The 15,058-nt window shown below is 56.6% G+C and overlaps 1 protein-coding gene across 1 annotated transcript in view; it reads left to right on the top strand.

Moving 5' to 3' along the window:
• The window catches only part of GTF3C1 (general transcription factor IIIC subunit 1), a 79,692-nt gene extending 65,464 nt beyond the window's left edge, over positions 1-14,228 (top strand). Inside the window, exons 29-37 of the mRNA XM_070362912.1 lie at positions 2,387-2,480; positions 4,839-5,011; positions 5,839-6,126; positions 6,735-6,994; positions 8,330-8,610; positions 9,363-9,897; positions 10,583-10,634; positions 12,053-12,245; positions 13,190-14,228. Coding sequence (XP_070219013.1) covers positions 2,387-2,480; positions 4,839-5,011; positions 5,839-6,126; positions 6,735-6,994; positions 8,330-8,610; positions 9,363-9,897; positions 10,583-10,634; positions 12,053-12,245; positions 13,190-13,396 — 2,083 coding nt within the window. The 3' untranslated portion in view covers positions 13,397-14,228. The remainder of the gene's footprint in view (positions 1-2,386; positions 2,481-4,838; positions 5,012-5,838; positions 6,127-6,734; positions 6,995-8,329; positions 8,611-9,362; positions 9,898-10,582; positions 10,635-12,052; positions 12,246-13,189) is intronic.
• Positions 14,229-15,058: the final 830 nt, after the last annotated feature.

A 15,058-nucleotide genomic window follows, 5' to 3' on the forward strand; every position in this document is an offset into this window, starting at 1 on the left:
CCTGGAGAATCCCCTGGACAGAGGAGCCTGGCGGGCTGCAGTCCATGGGGTCGCAGAGTGGACATGACTAAGTGACTAAAGAACAACAGCAGCTGGAGGCCCTGCGCCTTTTCCTTGGCCGCCTCACTGGGTTGCCTGCAGCCTGGCTCAGGGATCAGCGAGGGCCGAATCTAGCCTGGTGCCCATTTCTGGAAATACAGTGTTATTGGAACACGGCCTCGCCCGTTCCATGTGTGGTCCGTGCTGCTTTCAGGGCGGAACGTCAGAGCTGAGGGGCTGCAACAGAAACCATGGGGCCCACGGAGACTAAATTATGTGGCCCTTCATGGGAAAAGCAGGCCAACCCATCAACTCGCCTGTCACCAGCCCAGCCTGAGGACGGGTTGGAGAAGGGGTATGAACTTGTAGCCCATGAACTTCCCAAGGAAAATGCGGGTTAGAAAACTCAGCCTTTCTTTCCATCTGGCATAATCAATATTTGATTTTTAGGTCTGTATTCAGTGAAAAGCCTATTCTTATTTGAGAAACAGTTGTTTAAAATTGGATGAAAAAAATATATGGCTGAATCCCTTCGCTGTTCACCTACCACAGCATTGCTAATCTGCCGGGGACCAGCCCTGGCTGATCCAGGGTATTCGAAGGAGAGACGGCTTAGGCGAAGATCAGGCGACAATTGCTTAATTAAATGTTAATTAAGGATATAAAGAGTAATAGAATGAGGATAGCTCAGTGAGGAAATTTAGTGGAGAAAAGCGGTTGAAATAAGGATAGCTCAGTGAGGAAATTCAGTGTAGAAAAGAGGCTGAATAATTCAGCCAGAAGGTAAGAGAAAGAACGACATGGTGAGACCAAGTTTCGGTGAACAAGGCCCGCACTTTATTTTCCAAAGTAGTTGTTATACCTTAAGTTATGCATAGAGGATAATGGGGGAAGGGGTAGAGTCAGGCAGCAAACCAGGCTTTCTTCCTGCAAACTTATCATATGCAAAAGCTTAGGTGATTTGCATCATCTTCTGGCCCGGAGGCCTGTTAACATTTTAAGACCTTTTCTTCAGAAAACTTATTTTTCTCTAAAGGTGATTGGTCAGGAGCCACCCTCCAAAAGCATTAGATAAAGCTGCATTCCTACAGAGCAAAGGTGTGGTGGGCTACAACAAGAAAAAGAATTAACTCAAGGGTCCCAGGTTACAAACATTAAAGCTACTATTTACACCAATTATATTAATCAATACACTGCCAGGGACACAGCAGGTAAGGGATATGGAAACTTAGCAGCAAACATTGGCCCAACAAGTGAAAATCCCTTCACCAATACAATTTCTAATCAATCTTTTAACTACTCAAAAGAATCTGTGTTTAGACAGTTTAGAACATCTCCTGCCTCTCACAGTTGGGAGGCTCTGAACAAACACATGTGGCCGGAAAAACCTATTCAGGCAGGCTAGAGGATTTCCAAAGGAGTTTGTAGGTTAAACACTGTCACACCCAGGAATTATTAACTGGAGCTGTAAGCTAACTCTTTTTTCAGAGAGGTAGTGGGGGACAGCCCCCCATAAAGTCAGAGGTGTAGGTGAAAGCACAAAGCAGAAAGTAGGCAGACTCTGATTTTGGGGGTAGATGCTCAAGAATTTCCAGGGGGACTCCTGAGGCTCGATCCCGCCTTTGCGTGTGCCGAGCCTCCTTCCTCATGACCTTTGTCATGGGCGGAGTACCTCACGCTGGCTACCGGCAGTGATAGAATTCCAGTTGAGCTACTCCAGATCCTGAAAGATGATGCTGTGGAAAGTGCTGCACTCAATATGCAATATGCACTCAATATGCAATATGCCGGCTCCCGGCACTAATCGACTGTGTTGTTCTTGTTCAGTCACTAAGTTGTGTCCAACTCTTACCAGCCCCGCGGACTGCAGCACGCCAGGCTTCTCTGGCTTTCACCATCTCCCCGAGTTTGCTCAAACTCACGTCCATTGAATTGATGATGCTATCCAACCATCTCAGCCTATACTCCAAAAGTTTAAAAATTAATATAAATAAACCTGGATTTTAAAAAATGGAAGCACTAACCACACATGTTCGTTGTCATGAAAACTTATTCCTAGGTTATGTCACCCCTTACCCGCTAGAATAAAACTTTTTCCCTTCGAAAATGGACCAGTCAGTAAGGGGTAAAAACCACCATTCATTCCTTTTGTTTGGGTTTATGACTAGTTGAAACATTTGTATCACTGTCAGGAGATTGGAAAGGTTTTTTGAGGTAGAATCCACCAGCAGGATGAGCGGTGGCCTGTGGCCCGTGGACTCACATGACCCTGTCCGCTCCCCCCTCATCTCACGTGGTCTGTGGGCTCACGTGGCCATGTCGCTACCCGCCCCCGCATCTCTTGCAGCGTGGATGACATCCACTTCCTGGTGCTCCAGAACCTGATCCAGAGCACGCTGGCCCTCTCGGACAGACAGATGGAGATCTGCCAGTCGTTCCAGGTGGGCGTTGGGGACACAGCGTCCTTTGCAGCAGCATTCCAGGACTTGGGACCCTTCCCAGGCTGGGGCCCCTTCTCTTCTTACCTATGAGGTCTCAGGGGGCCTAATTGCTCCCCGAGGCTCCAGCCAAATCTTCATTCATCTTTTTTTGTTTGTTTGGTGTTGCCACATGGCTAGCAGGATTTAGTAGTTCCCTAACCAAGGATTGAACCTGGGCCACTGCAGTGAAAGGCCTGAGTTCTCATCACTGGACTGCCAGGGAAGACCCCCCCGCCCCACCACCCATTCACTGAAGTATGGGCACAGGATCTGGTGACCTCCAAAATCTCTCCCAGGGCTGAGGTTTTGAATCTAACTTTGAAGGCAGACAATTAGGCAGAAGGAGAAATGAGCCATGACAAAAGAACTGAGAAACTAATTGGCTATGTAGCATATCTTTTCCAATTATAGTGGACAAGTGTCAACATAGTTTGATTGTTAGAAAACGTCCCCCGGTGGGGAAGCTGCCTTTCTGCGGGCGTTGAGTCTTGCACATCTCCTGAGAACATACTAGAACCGTGATGCTGCTTGGATTGTAGCTGAATGAGGACGAAGGAGAAGGCAGATCTCCTTGACCCTGTGCTGAGCTTGGGAAAGTGGTGGGCTTAGTACTTTATAGGTGTGAAAACTTGGCTCAGAGAAGTTAAAAAGCCCATGACCAAGATCCCAGAGCTCGTTCATCAAACCTGAGTCTGTGTGGCTCCAAGGCCCCAGCGGAGAGGAGTCTGCTGCACGAACTCATGCGTCTTTCCCTTTTTTTTGGCTGTGCTGGGTCTTCATTGCTGCGTGGGCGCTTCTCTAGTTGCAGTGAGCACGCTTCTCATTGCAGTGGCCTCTCATTGCCGAGCACAGGCTCTAGCGTGCCTGGCTTCAGCAGTTGTGGCGCATGGGCTCAGCACTTGTGGCCCCCGGGCTCTGGAGCACAGGCTCAACAGTGGGGCTCACGGGCTTAGTTGCTCTGAAGCGTGTGGAATCTTCCCGGACCAGGGATCAAACCCGTGTCTCCTGCATTACCCCTGAGCCACCAGAGAAGCCCTTATTTTTAATGATCACAAAAGTGTGTTCCAAGTAGGCCTTATCTACGTTTGTATTTAATCTCACAACTTAAAATTCAGCTCCTACAGCTTACTTGACGAAGTCAAGCCAGTTTGGAACCTGAAGGAAGAAGTTAGAGAACAAAGGGCTGGTGGTGTTTCTTATCCCGCTGATGTGTTTAGATGGATGCTGTCCCAAACTTTAGGGCGTCTCAGAGTCAACTGGACAGCTCTTAGAGCACATGGACCCCAGGTCCCACCCCCGGAGACCATAGACCGGAGTGGAGGGGGCAGGACCCCGACAAGCTCTCCTGCCCAGTAGGAGTTAGAGCTGGCACAGCCTCAAGGGTGGGTCCAACCACCTTTTACATGAGAAAGTCCAGCCCCCAGGGTACAGCAGGAGCCTGGTCCCTGCGTCCCAGTGGGGCCTTGTCCCAGCCTCACTTTTCCTTCCTTCAACTCTGTTTCCAGGTGGGGCCTGGACTGTAACAGTGGTGCCAAAGGGCTGTCACTCTCCCTGACTTCCCCAGGGCATGGAAAGACACATGAGAGAGGTCGCCTGACCCCAAGTGGGATGCAGAACCTTTCTCCAGGGACCCCCACCCATGGCAGCAAGGAGTGGGAGGTCACAGGGATGAGGTTAGGGAATTCTTTGAGGGTCCAGTGTTAGGACTGTGTGGTCCCCCTGCAGAGGGAAGCCATCAGGGCTTTTGAGGCAGGGAAGGACATGTGGTCTGATATAGGCATAAAAGGGCTACATTGCCTGCCATGCAGAGCGGTCAGAGGTGGGGGCAGGGAGCCCTAGGTAGAAGCCGGAAGAATAGGCAGTCACAGGCAGAAGCAACGTGGTGTGACCCAGACAGACCGTGGCACAGCCTGGATGCTTCTGGAACATACTCAGAGTAGATCGGCCCAAGCAGATCTGCCAATGGCTCAGGTGGGAGCTGAAGGATACCCGGTATCAGAGATGATTCTGCGTCGGCTCCCAGCATCCATACATCCAGAGTAGGCGCGGGTGCAGCCTGCCTTTTCCGCCTGCCTGTCCTCTGCACTCTCTAAGGGGGATGTGCTGGTGGGTCAAGGTTGCCCACGGGGCTGCGGGCTTCTTCTAGGCTCTCCCCCACTGCACCCCAAGTGTCCGTTCCGGCCTCCCAGCCTCTCCCGCCCCCCGCCATCAGCAGCCTTCCTCCGTGGATGATCAGCCATGGCGTCTGTGTATCCACTTCCCACCCCCACGCCCTGCTGGCTGGAGAGCCCCGCTCACGCCTGGCCTGCTGTGTTGCAGACCTTCCGCCTGTACCGGGACTACAAGGAACAGGTCCTGGTGAAGGCCTTCGTGGACTACCAGCGGAGGAGCCTAGTCAACCGGCGCCGGGTCAACCACACGCTGGGCCCCAAGAAAAACCGCGCTCTGCCCTTCGCGCCCATGTCCTACCAGCTGTCCCAGGCCTACCACAGGTGAGCAGGGAGGGCAGGCCTGTCGGCCGAGGGAGCGGAAGTGACGGTGTCCCTCTTCGTCAGCGGGCAGGGCAGCCTGGGCCCTTTGGCCTCTTGTGCAAGACCCAGCCTCTGGGACCAGCCTCCCATCAGCGCACGTCCTTCCTTGTCCGGGAATAAGGTTCATGCCGGCGGTCTCTCGTAAGGGGGCATTTACCAGTTTTGCTGGTAGTTTGTTTCCTTTTTTCACATCAAGTTGGGTGAAATGAGTGTCCAACAATTAGGCCGGCTAAAAGTGCACCCTCCTGGTTGGGAGTGACCTCAGTCCCTAGTCCCACGGCTCAGAGCTGTACCAGGCTGTCTGCCCTGTGGACTGACACACTTCCTTTGGAAGCCATCGTGTTCAGACCCGGTTTGTGGCTCATCAGCAAGAGGGTGTTGTTACGAGGAATGAAAGTCCCCCCTCTGAACAGAGGCGAGGGCTTGCGTGCAGGCACCGAGTGGAGACAGACTGAACACACACGCCTGTCCCCTCCCCTCCAGAGGGGTCCAGGGCTCGCCTTGTGTAAAGCTGACGACAGAACGCACATTCATCTTCCCCAGTTCAGCACCGAGGGGCCTAGAGTGTTGGCTCGGGTGAAGAGTCACAGCACCTCCTTGAAGGCGCTCCGGGGAGCGGCCTCATGGAGCCTGCAGCACAGCGCCTTCGTCTGAGATGGAAAGAGGGCTTCCGGGGAGAGGCGGCGTGTGCAGTGTCAGCGGCTGATTGGAAGCGCCCGCGGCCCATCCACCCCCAGGCTTGGGCACCCCGAGCTCAGAAAGGCCCTCCCCTTCTCGTCCTGTCTTAGGATTTTCACGTGGCGGTTTCCGAGCACCGTCTGCACAGAATCGTTCCAGTTCTTCAGCAGACTCCTGGCTGCGGGCAAGCGGGACCAGGCCGATCACTTTTCCTTCAAAGACCAAAACTGTGGCGAGCCTGCGAGCGACCTGGTGGCGTTCTCTTTGGACGGCCCTGGAGGAAACTGCGTGACCGCCCTGATCCTTTTCTCCCTGGGCCTTGTTTCTGTGGACGTCAGGATCCCAGAACAGATCGTCGTGGTGGACAGCTCCATGGTGGAGAACGAGGTCATTAAGAGGTGAGGGCCACAGGCACCGTCACTTGCCCTCAGGCTGGGCGTCTGCCGTTTTATTTGCTCACTCATTCTCGTTTTTATTCACTCAACAAACACACTTCTCTGCCTTGTGCTTGGCATCATGTGGACCAAGACAGCAGAGTCTCGGCAGTGGTTCCCAGGAGCTGTGAACCGGGAATTCCAGTGCAGCGCCTCCTGATGATGCCTCTAGGCACCGGGGGACCCACAGGAGGGGACGGCTGGGCTGGGCCAGAGAAGGACCTAGGACAGTGTGGCCAGGAGGCATGGGGAGGCAGAGAAGAGGGACCATTCCTTGAGGGCTTGAGAGCTGAAGTGGGGTTTACTGGACAAATGGGTGTCTTTTGGACAGAGACCAGGAAGGGTTTCCAGGCAGAAGGACCAGCCCTTGCAAAGATGCAGGTGTAGGGAGTGGGGAGGGGAGTGTGGGAAGGTGGACGAGGCGGGTAATCTGGACACCAGGCCATGCTGACCTGACCTCAGCCAGATGCCAGGGCCGTCCAGGGCCAGAGCACCGCTCCCTGAGGGGGCAGCCAGACCAGCAGAGAAGGCTCCGCCGGGCTCCAGCACCCAGGTCCATTGTCTGCTCCCAGCCTAGGCAAGGACAGCACCTTGGAAGAGGACGAGGACGAAGAGGAAGACCTGGACGAGGGCTCGGGGGCCAAGCGCCGGAGCATCGAGGTGAAAGCCCACCAGGCCTCCCACACCAACTACCTGCTGATGAAGGGCTACTGCGTCCCCGGCATCGTCAGCAACCGCAACCTCAACCCCAACGACAACGTCGTGGTGAACTCCTGCCTGGTCAAGTTCCGCCTGCGCTGCACCCCCAAGCCCACCAGGCTCGCGCTCACAGGTGAGCACCGCCCCTGCCCACCCAAGGCCCAGACCCCCAGCTCGTGGCCAGGCTCCCAGGGCTGCCTGGGGAAGCCACCGCTGACCAAACCAAAGGGAAAAGCAAAGGAAAACCCCTCCTGTCCTTAGCAGCTGACCGGGGCGAGGCAGGCAGTGGAGGGTGGGCGCGCGGCCCGAGTTGCCTGCTTGTTTGGGGAGCCCTGGGCTGTTCCTGCTGTGATGAGCGCTCAGCGTGATCTTTTTTACTTAAGTCTTTTGACCCCTTGCTGTGAAAGCTGAGTGTTCCACTTATATCCATTACCTCTTATCTCCTTTTTTTCCAGTTTTTACACGTTTTTGAGTTCTTGTATTGATTGCCTCTGAAACGTTAATGACTTACTTTCACCTCCGTTTCCTGCACCCTCGATATCAGGCACTCTCCTCGCTGCACATATAATGAGAATGCTACGGCCTCGTCCCTGCCCTTCTCACCCTTCCCTTCCCTGGCCCGTCTGACTCGCCTTCATTTTCACGTGTTGAGTTTACTCTTGTAGCTAGTTTGTTTATTTTCGGCTGCACTGTGTCTGCATTGCTTTGTGCGGGCTTTCTCTGGTTGTGGTGCTGCGGCTCCTCACTGTGGTGGCGTCTCTTGTTGCAGAGCACAGGCTCCAGGTACAGGCTCAGTAGTTGAGGTACACGGGCTTAGTTGCTCCAGGGCATGTGGAATCTTCCCGGACCAGGAATCAAACCCGTGTCCCCTGCATTGGCAGGCAGGTTCTTATCCACTGGACCGCCAGGGAAGTCTGAGGTGTCTAGTTTCGTAACCACGATCAGTATCCCACGCTGTGTTGGGAGCTTGGCCTGGGCAAAAATGTGGCGACCTGAGGCCTGTGGTCTTAGCAGAAATACCTTGTCCAGGGAGTACCAGAAACCAGCCCCGGCGGGTGTGAGCAAAAGTGGGGATTTATGGAGAAGTCCCAGGGTATCTCAGAGGGTCTCAGAAGCCGTGAACATGTGAGCATCAGGAAGGGTGGGCCCGAGGCAGCCAGAGTGGAGGACCGCCGCCCCCCACTCTGTTCAGAGGCCCCAGCCCCGCCTTTTCCCCTTCACTGTGAGTTGTGAGCAGGAGAACCTTATGGCCCCGGGGATCCAGCTGGCTGCAGTCAAGGGCCCAGAGGCATGTATCAGGAACCTGACTGCCAGGGGCCCAGCCGTGTCCACTCAGAAAGCGACCCCTTGACTTTTGGAAAGCAGCGAGTCCATGTTGGCGTGCACCTGCCTCGGCATCGCTTGTATACTGGTCTGGGGAGGGGAGGAGGCCTCTCAGGGCTGATGCTGGTCCTCCCGGTCTCCACAGACCCTTCTCTGGAGGAGCTGACGGTGGGGCCCTCCTGCCTCCCTGACACCTTCACGAGGCTGATAAACAGCCCGGAGGACACCTGCAGCTTGGAGGAGTTCGTCCACCAGGTGGCGCTGTCTGGGTACCAGCCCGGAGACGTGTTTGCCGCCCTGGAGATCCAGGAGGCCATTGCAGCAGCTGGTTGCTTTGGGGTGGACCGGTTGGAGCTGAGCAAACAGTTCTTCGCCTTGGCCAGGACAGACAGTGAGCGCACCAGGACCTTCACAGACTATGTCCAGGTGAGCTGTGCTCTCAGGTAGCCCGCAGAAGCAAAAGCAGGAGTTGCAACTCCTGGGCCAGAGGCATGCTATGGGTGGGCTTGGTTTGGGGCGTGTGGAATTTTTTTTTCAAAAGTTGAATTGGTTGTCAACATTGAAGATTGCCTAAAACCCTAGCTTCTCCTGAAAGTTAGAAGGTCCGTCTGTCCTCTCTGGGCCCTGTTTCTTCAGCAGAGCTGGCTGGAGCCTCCCCAACCCAAGCCTTGGGCCTCGTTCTCCCCCAGCTCTCTGCTGTCTCCAGACTCCCTGCCGCTGATCCGCAGTCTCGCTGCTTTGTTAGCACAAGTCCGTGTACCCAATGCACCGTGAGGCCAGACAGAATGAATCAACAGGGTTTGGAGCAGAGAAAAGTTAATTGCAGGGCCACGCCAGGAGACGACAGCTCATGCCTTAACAACCCTGAGCTCCTTGAAGGGTTTCAGCAGAGCATTTTTAAAGGGCAGGTGAGGCAGGGGCATCATGGGGTGTTGTTTTTGCAGAAGCACTGGGGCCTCGGGGTGTTGAGTCTGGGAGGAGATGGCCGGGCAGGAGACTGGTAAGGTCACATCAGCTTTGAGGGTGCAACTGTGGTTCCAAGAAGTCGAGGCAGAGGTCACCTGCCCTAAGGAGGTGGACTAGCCACTGGCTCAGGATGCTTAAAACACTCAGGCAGGGGAACGAGCCCCGATGCCCCTGGGGTTCCCTGCAGACCCCTCTGTCTCCCCTTTCCCTAGGACCTCTTAGAGCACCAGCAGGTGCTGGAAGTCGGCGGGAACACTGCTCGCCTGGTGACCATGGCCAATGCACAGCCCTGGCTCCTGCACTCGGTGCGGCTGAAAGACAAAGATGGGGGTGCTGACCTTCAAAGAGACGACCACCGGGCCAGACCGCCCGAGGGGCCTTCCAGCGAGGACAACCCCCCAGAGAGGCAGGCACCGCCCTCTCAGAGCCCCCAGAGCACCAAGAGACGTGGCAGCTGGGCCGGCGCTGACACAAACAGCCAGGGCGGGGCTGCTGACCCCAAGAGTGCCCTGGAGCCCCCCGCAAAGAGGCCTGCACTCCAGGACATACGCTTGGCCCCCAGCCCAGGGCCCAGAGCAGAAGAGGAGCTGGGGACTCTGGCACCTGCCCTGCTCGCGGCTCCTGAGGATGGAGGTGCATCGGAAGCCGGGCCAGGGGACCAAGAGGGTGTCGAGGTGCCCAGCTTCCCAGGCCAGGAGCAGCTGAGCTGTCAGGCCCAGCTTCCAGAGGCCCCTGAAGACCCCAGAGGTACCAAACCCTGTCCCCACCCCACCTTCCCCCACCCGCTCCTTCTCTGTCGGGGCCTGAAGGGCCCACACCACCTTCCTCAAGACCAGGAGCCTGCTGCTGGTCTTGACGGAAAGAGGGGCCTTTGCGTCAGCTTTCCTCGGCCCCGACTCAGCGGGAGTCTCTTGCCTGTTGACACTCGTCTTCCCCCTAGAGGGCAGGGGCCTCGTGCTCCTTAGCCGACCTGTGAATTAATTACAAGGACGAGGCTCTCTTCTGGTTCTGCAAAGAGGCATTTCCTGAGGTGTCCTTACCAGGAAGCTGGAAGGGGAAGGGTCTCGCCTCCCAGGGGACTTGGCAGGTGCCCTCCACCCCTTTCCTTTCCTCTGCTGGAATTCTCCCAGGGATTTATACACCCAGCTATGTGGTCAGGGCTTCTGGAGAAGGATGGGCACTCACTTGCTCCCCTGGGTTGGGGGCATCACCGAGCCCTGGGCACAGCCCCCAGACTGGCACCCCACCGTCTGTCCATCTGATACTGTCCTGGGGGTGCAGCCCCCACACCCCGCCGCCCCGAGGAGGGAGGTGCTGTCTCTGTGCTCACGGCCTTACCGCCAGACCCAGAAGGACCCGTGGGATGAACGGTTGGGGGAGAGACGGGTGGGCCCCACCTCTGCAGTCTCCCACGCCTCTCCCCTCTTGTCAGGTCTGGCAGATGGTTCTGTAGCTGGCAACCTCTCCCAGGTGGCATGGGAAAGGTGAGTGTGGTTCAGGCTCCAGCGGCCTGGGCTGGGAGGGGGCGATGAGAGCCTCGGAGGGTGGTGCCCAAGGTCCGGGGTAGATTATTACCTGGAGGTCTTTCACAAAGGTTTGTCAAGCACAGCGCTTCTCGGCCAGGGGTCTCAGACACCTGAGGGACCATGGGTCCCTCTCACCAGAGACCAGCAGGCGCTCCTTGCCCAAGGTGGACGAGGCCACAGTGCTGACGGCTGTAGCGCCCCGTGTGCTGGGAACAGTGGGTGTCACGGAAGTCCGAGGGGCGCCTCCCACAGTGTGTGCATCACCCTCGGCTTGAAGGGCCGTGTTCTGGCTCAGGTTGGGCGGGCCCTGTCACATGGTCAGAGCCAGGTGTCCAGCTGGCCTGGGGTGTCCCACACTGGGACCCTGTGTGGCAGACCTGTCACTGCTTTAGTTTTTAGTAAAAACCTAAGCCAGTCAGACTTCCCCGGTTGCTCAGACGGTAAAGAATCTGCCTGCAATGCAGGAGACATGGGTTCAGTCCCTGAGTCGGGAAGATCCCCTGGAGAAGGGCAACCCACCCCAGTATTCTTGCCTGGAGAATCCCATGGACAGAGGAGCCTGGCGGGCTACAGTCCATGAGGTCGCAAAGAGCTGGACATGACGGAGCAACTAACACTTCTGAACCAGTCACTGCTTTAGTTGTTAGTAGAAACCTTCTGGAAGAGTGTGCCTGGAACCCCCGAATACAACACCGGCAGACCTGCCGCGCACGGACCTGAGCGTGGTCAGAGGGGGTGCAGCCATTTGTTGTTGTTGTTAATGAAAATAAGTTTTATGATACCAAGTAATAAATACAAAGATGCAGATAGTTCCATTTTCTTCCAGATGTTTAGGGTCAACTTATAACAAAGGTAGAACTGAAACCTACTTTCAGTCCTAGGAAAAAGTTCAGGGGTCCTTGTTAGGTTTGGTTTGGGAGGTTGACTCTTTTCTTCTGCATTTATAACTTGCGCATTTTTAGAATTGACTTCAGAGCACCAATAGTCATGCAAATGCTTAAGCGGAAAAGAAGTTACATTAAGCAGAATTTACACCGTATGGGAAACCAGGGGACCAGCTACTAGGTTAAGAGTCCTGTCAAGTCTTCCCTACAAAAGAAAAAAATAACCTGCAGGTTCTGTCAGGTCCCAGAGGGAGCTGGTACATCTAGAAGTCCTGGCTCTTCCCCGCCCCACCAGTGTGGGGTGATGAAGGGGCTGGGGCCCGTCCCTTCAGGCGGCAGGAGAGCCAGAGGCAGAAGAACAGGAGGGAGGGGGTCCTCAGCCCTGCCAGTGGGCTGGGCACCCGTCTGCCGAGGTGGGGACCACGTGGAATCCGCTGTCTCCCCTCCCCCACTAAGCCTGATGCCCGTTTCCCCCGCCCCCACCCGCCGCAGGGACTGTGAGAGCGTGCGCTTCATCGGGCGCCCATGGCGCATCGTGGACGGCCGCCTGAACACGCCGGTGGTCAAGGGCATGATGGAGGCGGTGCTGCACCACATCATGACCAGGCCCGGCGTGCCCGAGAGCTGCTTGCTGCAGCACTACAAGGGCGTCCTGCAGCCGCTGGCCGTGCTCGAGCTGCTCCAGGTGAGCCTCTCGGCGGGGAGGGTGCTTGCTGGGACCCCGTCCCCACTGCACCTTTCCTCTTCCGGGGTCTCAGAGGGCGGGGGGCAGTGGGCACGTTGGCTGAGCTCTGGGGTCGGCCACTGCTTACCAGCTCAGCCCACGAGGGTGCACTGGCCTCCTCACAGAGAGCCAGCTCCTCAGAAGTCTTGGGCCCCTGGTATCCTCCCCCCGCCACCCCCAAAGCTTACTCCCAACCCCTGCCCAGAGAGGTCAGCCCCGTTGCCCTCTGAGGCCACTGCGCCGGCTGAGCCCCACACCAATTTCCTTCCTCCCGCATCTGCTCTTCAGCGCTGCCAGCGCCCAGCCCCAGTTCTCAGCACTCAGCCTCCCACAGCCCCCACCCCTGCCCCGGGTTCCCGCCCCAGCTGTGCCTCCCAGGTCCTCCTTCAGCCCCGAGCTGCTGCCTAGGCTTACACAGAAGCATCCCTGGGGTCTTACCTCTGACCCTTTCTCAAGACCCTGGTGCCCACGGGGACCAGCAGGTAGGTGAGTGACCAACCCTCATGGGTGGCAGGGAGAGTTGGTGAGGTGCCCACAGTCTCCTAAGGGCAGCTCGGCTTGATGGCCGCCCTGGGCTCCGGCCGTGTGTGCACAGGAGTTCCAACTCCTCGACAGAAGCAGGAGCAGGAAGTTCAGTGCACAATTCCCTGCACTTCACAGCAGGTCTGGGCCAAATAACCCCGTCTGGAAGCCAGGTCTGCAGCCCCTGCTCAACACAGGACCGCTGTATAAATGCTGGCCACGCCCTTCTCTCTCTCGCCCTGGGCTCTTGCTTAAACCCGCCTGGTCAATCCCTGCTCGTCCTTCAAGGCCACCCTCCTGTGTCTGTTCTGGGAGGCTGCTCTGGGTACAGAGGACATGGCCCTTAAATGCCCCTGGAAATCCGTCTGTCTGTGCCACTGCAGGGGCTGGAGACCCTGGGCTGCATTAAAAAGTGCGTGCTGAGAAAGCCCGCGGCCGCTTCACTCTTCTCGAAGCCGCCGGTGGGAGAGGCGCCGCTGAGCCTGGACGAGAGCCCCGTGGTGTTCTACGAGCCCACGCTGGACTGCACCATCCGCCTCGGCCGCGTCTTCCCCAACGAGGTCAGCTGGAACAAGTGGGTCCACCTCTGAGGCCCGTGTGGTCCTGGCAAGCCTCCCGGGAATTCTCTCCTGGGGGCCTCTGCCCACGTGTGGGGGCGGCCTGGCAAGGTTGGGACCCAAGGATTCCTGCATCCCGCCCACGGGAACACTGTGTGCCCAGCCCGGCCCTGGCTGTGGTTTCTGGCCTGGAACTCTGGACGGAGGACCAGCTGGCCGCCTGCTCCCAGCCCGTCCACGGTCAGCCTTCAGGACTGTGCTTTGTCGCCCCCGGAGCTGGGTGGGGGAGCTCAGCGATGCTGCTCCCCACCTGCTCTCCTCCTGTTTCCAATCTCTCTGAATCCTGGGTTGTAGTGAGAGGCCCCGGTGGGCTGGTCCTCCAAGGGCTTCCGAGACGATCCTGCCCTTCGGGAGCAGAGCCACCTGCCCAGGCCCTGAACCTTCTCTGGATATCCCCCCGCTGGCCAGTGAGGGGTCAGAAGCTGTGGGCCTCAGGGGTCTGCCCCATCCACGCAGATTCATGTTCCAGCTTCTGGCCACCCCATCATGGAGGACTCTCTGTGCTCCCCAGAAAGCCCCCCTTGCTCTGAGGGACAGGGCCTCATGGGGACATGTCATAGAGCGCGGGCTGGGTGACCCCCTGCCAAGGCCGCCATTGAGACTTGTTCCTCTGGAGGCAGGACCCCTGACCGCTGAGCCTGCAAGCCACGCAGGACTCCTGCCACCTGGAAACGGGGAGTCCTTACAGGTTTGGGGTTTGTCTTTTTTTTTCCAGCCTCTTTCCTTATTGATTAAAAAACCCTGGCATGTATTTATATGTTTTTTTTTTTTAATTAAAGCGAAGTAAAACGCATTTCGTTTTGTATTTCCTAAAGAATCTTTGATCCACCGGGGGCTTGTTGTTTTCCACCATGGAACAGCCGGGGATAGACGTTGTCGGTAAAACCCAAGGAACAGGTGGGTGCTGGGGGTGAGCTCGCTCAGCCCATCCTGGCGCTGCCTCACCACATGCCACTGCCTTAAAACCCTTCCTCCCACTCAGCCGGGCCCCGGCCTGTCCCTTAACAGGCATCCGGCCGCACTCAGGCCAGGCCTGCGGCCGAGGCGATGCCGGCAGGCTGCTGAGGTCGAAGCCTGGAGTGTGGATTTGGCCCACGGCTGGTCTCTTTCGCTCACAGTATTTCTTTGTTGTTTTTTAGTTACCAACATTTCTTTAAAACTGGAGGTTTCACATTTTAAAAAAAATCCAGAACTCTGTCTTCTCTGGAAAGATCTAGAAATACTGCATGTGACAGTCACAAGTATGGGACACGCCCCTCCCAGTCATGGCTGGCCCGCCCCCAGGCCAGGTCTCAGGCCCATCAGAGCTCCTCTCACTTTAACCTGCAGCTCACGGCCTGGCCCACCTGGCAGCCTTGGGTTTCCAGCTTCTCTCTGCCAGGGACCTGGTCCCCGGGCCAGACTCCAGGGTGACGGGGCAAAGAACAGGAGGCATGGGGTCCGGAGTCTTGAGAGTGAACCGCCCCCCACCCCCAGCACTGCCGAGACCTGGCCAAGTTTTGGCATCATTTTTTTTTCTTTCCTTCTTTATTCGTTTTTACTCTAAAGTGAAAAAACAGCATTTGGGGTGATCTGGGTAATCAAGTAGAACAATGGATATGATTTGCTTTGTAAACAGAAAATACAGATGATGAT

The sequence above is a fragment of the Bos mutus genome, chromosome 25 (assembly GCF_027580195.1).
Source record: "Bos mutus isolate GX-2022 chromosome 25, NWIPB_WYAK_1.1, whole genome shotgun sequence".
In the NCBI taxonomy this organism is placed as follows: domain Eukaryota; kingdom Metazoa; phylum Chordata; class Mammalia; order Artiodactyla; family Bovidae; genus Bos; species Bos mutus.